The following is an 8,126-nucleotide window of genomic DNA, read 5'->3' on the forward strand; positions in this document are numbered from 1 at the left end:
CACTGGGTCATGCCCGCCGGGCTGTGAAGGCTCAGGGGCAGGGAAGTAGGAAACACAGCATTTGTCACACGCTGCCTTGGCGCTGCTTGCAGCACGGAGGTCGTAGCCTCTCCGCGCAGCCCTGCTGTTCCCAGCCACGCTGGGTTGTGCCACCAGGCTGAAGAGGCACCTGGGAAGGGAAGCAGGGCGGAGCCAGGAGCAGCTGGCGTTCCCTGCTACCCTGCTTCCCTCCCCCGGATGCCTCCAGCCTGCCCCACGCTGCCCTGATAGCGCACCCCCAGCACATGCTGCTGTTTGCAGCATGAAGCTCACAGCCTCTCTGTGCAGCACTTATTGTATCATGTGATTTCTGTTTGAATTTGTCGGGGGGGGGGGAGGCAGTAGAGTGAGACTGGTATGTATCCCTATTCATTACACATAATAATGGATTTGCTTTATGCAAATTCACTTTATACAAGGATTTTTTGGAACACAACCCTCGCATAGAGACAGGCCTGAGTGTAATGGTTTGTAAATCACCTTTCACTGTAGTCCCTTCTATAAAGGTCTCCTGATAATTACTGGTATTGCTTATCGGTAACATAGGAATTATCAGTTGCCCATATTAGCAAAACCAAATATTTTTACTCAACGCTCCGATGTCCTGAATAGCATTAGAGTCTCCTATTTTGGGTTTGTGACAAACATTCCTTCCTTGTAAAACTGAGTCTCACCAGAACACATTCTTCTAAGTCCATCTTTTCCAGTTCATGGCAATTCTAAACAAAGAAAAAAAACAAAACACACACAACACAGTGAAAGTCTGATCTTAAATTCTGTCACCCTTACTAAGACACCAAAACATGGAGAAAGAATGTGTATTTATCTGATTATTTTAGGCTGCGGTGGCCAACTTGTGACACATGTGGCATAAGCAGCTTGTGTGTGACATGCTGCAGCCTGGGAAGGCAGTACAGCAGCAGATAGGGGAGGAAGAGCCAGCCTATCAGGCCAGAAGCAGAAATCAAAGCAGCAGATCATGCAGGGGAAAGGGATGGGGGCAACACACAGGGAGGGCGTGGAGCTAATCTGTGGCACACCTGCCTAAACCGTTGGCCCCACGCTGTTCTAGACAGCAATGAAAACTTCTATTCTAACTGCTTGCTTCATTCTCTCGGCCTTTTCTGCCATATCTTTCTTAGGGATATAAAACTTGGCAAATGTGACCTTGCACTGGAAAGTGTAAAAGAAAACTAGTGTTTTTATAGTTACACAATCATAAACACTCCTTCAGCCTTAACGTTTGGCTCACAAGATGAGATTCAGCCTTCCCCCGCCCCATGCTCAAATAATGTCTGTGCAGGAAGATATTTTTGGGGGGAAAACTGGAACTCGTATTTACTATCTACCCATTAAAACCTACAGAACATAGACTCTGGGTTTTTGGCCCTCCAGATTTGCATACGCATGGATTCAATAGCTCAGTAGGAATCTGACCCAAATTAGAAAACCTGTTCATTGATTCAAGAGGTTTTGAATCAAGTCTTTTTCTTTGGTTCTTTGTGAAACCCCTCTATGTGGTTATATCAGTGTCAAAATAAGACATTTTATAAATCAATTTACACTAAGAGAGCAAATGTGCTTCTTTTTAATTACTTCCTGGAGACAACATAAAACAAGAACTCCCCACCCCCCATATAATAGCCTACACAATTCTGCGTCCCATCCGCCATGTGCTCACCTGCAAACAAAAAAAAAGGTAAGCTAAGCCTTGCAGCATGTCTTAAAGCAGGCCTGTCCAATGTCTGAATGGAGGGGGGACTCCATGCCCCAGAGGGCAGCGCTAGTGCGAGCTGTGGGCTTCTGGGCCACACCCATCTTGGCGTACCATGTGGGTGGGTAGTCTCATAAATGCACACTGCTGCACTATGTACATGGGCAACACCCCTGCTGCCACTGCTGCATTATGCAGGCAAGCAGCCACTGCACCATGTGGGCAAGCCCCCGCCACAACACCACCTGTACAGGAGGCCCCAACTCAGTGCTCTCACTGCATCAAGCCACAAATTCCCCTGGTGCCACGGGCTGTGCTGCCTCACCCCCTAGGGTGGGAACAGGAAGCAAAAGCTGAAGAAGGGAAGGGGAGCTTAGAGACCCTAGACACAGCAGCAGCTGGAGCAACAGGGAGAGTGATGGATGAGTAAGGAGCCTAGGGACCCCAGACATCAACCCCTCGCAAGCTGCCAGTTGACCAACCCTGCCTTATAAGAAGGCAGTAGCTAAGCTCCATGATTCTGACACAGAGTACCCTACCCACAGCTTCTACTGAAGGGACAGATGTGCTCATGTTTGTAACACCATAAATCCTATTTTCAAAAACAACAATGGAATATTATTTCAATGTATCCCAAATTGGCAAGTTGCTTAAGTCTCCATCTAACTTTAAGCATTAGAGAAATCCACTGAAATGAGTTTGTGCTTAGTCAGGCACTGTGTCTAACTATGTTGCTGAATGAGGTCTTACTCCCATATCTATAAAATATAAACCAGAAGGATGTATGTTTTCAAAAAATAAATGATATACAGAATAGTCTACTAAACAGGGATTCTCTGCTCTCTCAGAATATTTATTACTACTACTTGGGAAGCCAGTATATCTACTGTAGCTATAAACTGATTCTAAACATTGCATATGTTATAGCTGTGAAATAACTCTAAACATAACAAACCAAGGTCAATCAATTTAAATGCATTAATAAGAAAAAAAAAACTGAATATAGTCCAAGCTGGAGTTGTCCATAAATTCTAACAACTTAGATCAGTGCTTCTGGTTTTTGGCTGGTCACCACCTCTCCTGGCCTTCCTTCTACTCTATTTCCTTATCATTTTCTTCTCCCACACTCCTCCACCGCAGCATGATTGGAGTTGCACGGCAACAATGAAAACTAGATAACTCTATTTTTCAAAGTAATGCTTACCCGTGCTAAAAGTGTAAAACCTGCATCTGTTAAGTGGGAACATCTTGCAGCTTCCAAAATCCTGGAAAAATAATGGTTTTAAACGTTAAAAAATGCCTACTGATCAGTAATTGAAAGCAAATGCATTCCTTTGATTCAACTCCATGTTGTAATTTAAAACTCAGTATCAGGCTTGTAAATTCATTTTCATAATATTTAGCAATTACAAAAAAAAGTGAACCTGATTTCTCATTCGGCAAAGCAGAAAAATGTATCTAATACTCTGTGTTTTTATGACAGATTAAATTCAGTCCTCAATTCTTTTCAGCCTACACGGCAGACTCAAATCTAGTAAAAATTACAGGACTGTTGGTTGTAGCCAAGTTGATCTAAGGACATAGACAGACAAGGTTCTTTGGGTAAATCTGATAAACTTTTATTAGATCAACTAAAATAGTTAGAAAAATTCTTCTTTGGGTACAAACACCCCACATCTGTAGCTGCTTTGTGCTTGCCTGGGTGGGATGTTACAAATGTGTGTAAAAAATTTAAGATATTTATACTAGCCAAATGCTTCTCAAGAATGACGGGGCAGGGGGTTCAGGCGGGGACAGAGGCCTGCATCCGGCTCCCCCCAACCTTTGGAGCTGGGCTCGCTTTCCCCTCTCCCCAGCTGGGCCTGGCCAGGCCCGCCCAGCCCCCACCCCCACACCGTTTCGGGGCCAGGCATGCCCCCCTCACCCCACCTCCCTGCCACCATTTCAGGGCCTGGCCTGCCACCCCCAACCTCCCCATTGCCATTTCCCCCGCTCCGTCCCCTGTCCCCACCATCATGGTGGCATGCTGCCATCTCCTGTCCAAACGCTGAATTCACACTCTGATTGGTTATTTCCATCAGCCAACCCGAGTGTGAATAAAGCATTATGGACCAACAGACAAGCTACAGCTTTTATAATATTAGAATATTTTACAGTAAACTGTTGTAATTTTCAGATTGCCTCAGACCATGAATTTTCAATATATAACTTATTTGTGATATACAAGAAAATAAAAATATTACACGGAGGTGTATAGTCAGAAATAGTACAATAACAGCATACGTGAAAGGTTTTAGGGACATGCAGGTCAAGCAATCACGTCTAAATGTACCCCCAGTGTATAATGTTTGGAAGCCATTTCCCTATTTGGAAACCATTTTCTCCCAGTTACCAAAAAAGCAAGGAGACAAGTAATTGCCAAAGCCAAAAGTTAAGACACCAACCTAGCTACTTCAACTTTCAGAAAACAAGGAAACTGGAGAGACAAACGCACCACCTGTGAATCAATCCCTGCAGAGAGATGGGAGGAATTTAAAAATAGAAAGAAGGGAAACTACCACAAAAAGGATTACCAGTAAGCAGTTTTCCATTCTAGTACTTATGCTTTTTCCTCATCCTACTTCACACAACCTAATGTAGTGAGACCAGCAAGAACAGACTAGCACATAACGAAGAAAATATGTAAGTTCTCTCTAGTATAAAAACCTCTTTGCTCAGTAAGGCTGCATTGAACAAATATGGACAGCAACTCATGGGGTCCCTAGTTCCAAAATCTCTCATCTTGAGTCTTTCATCATTGGTAGTTATAAGCCTTTGATAAAATGACCATGGGTTTTGTGTGAAAATTATGCAGAATACCAAATACAAAGGAAACATGTTTTAGGTCTACCCATATGTCATCCTTTTTTCTGCCTAATAGTTTTCTGTCTTCAGGCCTTTGTACACACCACATTTTTTGCCTTTTCATGCACTGCAACTGCATGTCAGTTTGCACAAGCGGGATTTCTGGATGCTTTAAAAGACTTTCTTGTGCATTAAAAGTAAAACTCTTCAGACATAGTTTAGTTTGACTTGCTGGGAATTAAAGTATCACATCCATGGATTCACTGCGTGCAAACACAAAGGCACTCAAAGACGTGTAATGAGCCTCTTTGTCCATCAGATGGCTGCAACTTTTTTGTAGTTCACCCCTTCAAATTGCTTTTGCTTTTAAATTGCTTCCATTTTTTTTTCTTGTGAGGTTTGCTAGCTCCCTGCGGCACAGGCACAGGGCACGGGGTATGGGGTGGGGGGCCTCAGGCCAGGGGGGGCAGCACTGAACCATCCCATCCCACTCTCCTACGGCACCAGCTGGAAACTGGGCTTAATTAATTCGAAAGCCTAGTGCTTGCAAACACTGATGTGACACTCCAATATAAACAAATTTCAATTTGATAAACCTATTAATTTAATGAGAATTAAAGCCTGTGATGTGTACAGATGCCCACCCTTCAATTCAATTTATGTGTATGATCCCTATCTCAAGCACTGAACAGTAACCGGTACATAACAGTGGGTAAGAAAGGGAAAGAATGGCAAAACTCCCTCACATAAGTAAGTCATCCCAGAAATTAGAGATGCAGTGATTCAAAGGCAAGGGAAAAGGAGGTAAACTAACAGGAGTCGTGTTGTGTCAAATAGTGGGTCCATGATGCAGATTAGATTATATAAAACTGTGGCTTCCTGATCACAGATATTGTCCTGACCAGCATAAGAATGAGCAAGTCTAGGCTGTTTGTCTTGCTAGGGTCTATGGTTGTGGTAATTACACCAGATGAGTTTTGACTTTTTACATAAACTCCTTCTAGGTACTGACTGGAATTTTCTCTGCTTATTTCTTTGCATTCTGACCTGTTTTGGGGGTAAGCAGTTGCCTCGAATGATTATTGGAGTGCCAGACACCAAGGGGAATGGAATCAAATTAATACGAGCTATTGGTGAAGGTCTGAGGCTACTAAATTTAAGAAAATACTATTTGAGTTAACTAATTTTCATAGATTTCATACACATTAGGGCTGGAAAGGACCTTGGAAGATCGAGTCTAGCCCCCTGCCCCAGGGGCAGGAAGTCAGCGAGGGTCAAAGGATCCCAGCAAGATAGGCATCCAAATGTTTCTTAAAAGAGTCCAGAGTAGGTGCTTGCACCACTTCAAGAGGAAGTCTATTACAGGCCTTGGAGGCTCGGACAGTAAAGAAGTTTTTCCTTACGTCCAGCCTAAAATGGTCTTGGAGGAGTTTGTGACCATTTGAACTTGTCATCCCTCGGGGCGCTCTGGTGAACGGGCGTTCCCCCAGATCCTGATGTATACCCCTTATATACTTATAGGCAGCCACTAAGTCTCCCCTGAGCCTGCGCTTTTCCAGGCTGAAGAGTCCCATGGCTCTCAGTCTCTCATCATAAGACCTGTTCTCCTGCCCTTTGATCATGCGTGTGGCTCTCCTCTGGACTCTTTTCTCTTTCTTCCAAGGTAAGTGTCCTGGGTAGTCACACTCTTTAGAGACTACAGAGATAACAAGGTCCCTGTCTAGAGAACCTGAAGAAGAAAAATGAGGAAGCAAGCCAAGCACAAGATCTCAGGCAACATGACAAATTTCAGGGAGAACACGGTTATAACCCAACTTGAAAATAAATAGCATAGATGAAATTTGAATTTGTTACATGGCACCTATGACCACAAAGGGGGTGTCCTACGACTGTCTTGAAGTCTTTGCATTGCAGAAAAAACTGGGGGCTGCCTACTGTCACTTCCATATTACACTGGATTTATGATTAAAGTGATTCTTCAAATACATCATAATAAAAAGAATATATAGTCTCACATACACGGTCTGATATTTTTAAACAGCATGCTGCAATATTATGCATGCAGTCCTGAAATAAGTCTCGGTTGGGTAATATGATGGTAGTTTTGGAAGTATCAAAACAATTCAGTCTTCTAGGTTTTCAGAAATGTGTGGGAAAAAACACTACAATCTATAACAGCTATAGTCACATGCAATTGGATGAAAAATAATTTATTCCCTTTTTGGTTTAAATACCACTGAACACGATTTTACTCTGCAGAATGAGTGTGGCATATTCTACTAGAAGAACTGTGAAGTTGGCAATACTAAAACTTTCCTTCTCCTTCTCCTCAGGAAAGATTACATCCATTACTAAAATACCTCTCATTTCAAGGCACTTCTTTTTTTCTCTGAAGGGAATGTAAGACATATTTTACATAAAGACAGGCTTGTAATGGTAAACTGTAACACACTGGTTTCTGGGCTGTTGAGATTGCCTCACTAACTTTGGAAAAGAAAGTAAGCTGGAATGAGCTTGATATCCTAAGACAGGCATCAGAGGAGTTTGATAGGGCTCACCTCTACACCTGCTTCTAGGGAGCCTCAATGCCTCAGTCACTGAATCAGGGATAAGTATCACAAGGACCCTTTAGGATATTCCACTGCATATTATCAATCTTATATACAGTCATACTCAGCTTTCCAAAGCACTGTTTACCATTAAGCTTTCTCCATAAAGCTAGTTTAGAATAGTAGGCCAAGGTACTTATCACAGGGTCTGATGGTACAAAGTGATATCACAGAGCAACAGGACCTGAGATAATACTAGTCACCAACCATGACTGTTGTTGCCAGATAATTTCTGGATCCACTTGGAGCATCTCCTGAAGCCACTGTAGACCTGTTCTGTTCCAGGTAGGTGAGAGGGGAAAGGAGAGAGACTAAAAGCAACCTGAACTGTCACTTTGCAAAAAAGACGACAAGCATATCATGGAAGATAAATACATGGACACCTCCACAAGTCAGCTGAGCATAGCCAACATGCTTGCTTTTTTTTTTTTTTTTAAGGAAAAAAAAAGCTAAAGTAAGTATCAGCGCTTCGCTGAGGGACCAGAGAGTGGAAGGGACAGCTTTCCAAGTAAGGATCAAATATGGCAGCTGCTGAAGCAAAATCTGAGCCATTACAGACACATCTAGTTTCATAGTTTCATAGTAGTTAGGGGTCAGAAGGGACCCAAATAGATCATCTAGTCTGACCCCCAGCCACTGGCAGGAGCAAACACTGGGATCACATGACCACAGACAGGTGTTCATCCAAACTCTTTCTGAATTTACCCAAGGTAGGAGCGAGGACCACTTCCCTAGGAAGTTGGTTCCAGATCCTAGCCACCCTAACAGTGAAATAGTGCCTCCAAATCTCTAACCTGAACCTATTTTCCAGCAGCTTCTGGCCATTGTTCCTCATCACCCCAGGTGATGCTGGGGGGGAATAGGGCCCTTCCTATTTGCTGCTGATCTCCCCTAACGAGTTTGTAGGCAGCCACCAAATC

General features: G+C 43.3%; 1 protein-coding gene across 2 annotated transcripts in view; it reads right to left on the reverse strand.

Annotated features, from left to right (window-relative positions):
* The window catches only part of FBXL2 (F-box and leucine rich repeat protein 2), a 70,221-nt gene that overhangs the window by 9,081 nt on the left and 53,014 nt on the right, over window positions 1–8,126 (reverse strand). For both annotated transcript variants that reach the window (XM_025204151.1, XM_006023601.3), the window contains exons 11-12: window positions 2,958–3,018; window positions 714–758 (exon numbers count right to left, since the gene is read on the reverse strand). In XM_025204151.1, coding sequence (XP_025059936.1) covers window positions 714–758; window positions 2,958–3,018 — 106 coding nt within the window. The remainder of the gene's footprint in view (window positions 1–713; window positions 759–2,957; window positions 3,019–8,126) is intronic.

The sequence above is a fragment of the Alligator sinensis genome, unplaced genomic scaffold (assembly GCF_000455745.1).
Source record: "Alligator sinensis unplaced genomic scaffold, ASM45574v1 scaffold1118_1, whole genome shotgun sequence".
Taxonomy (NCBI): domain Eukaryota; kingdom Metazoa; phylum Chordata; order Crocodylia; family Alligatoridae; genus Alligator; species Alligator sinensis.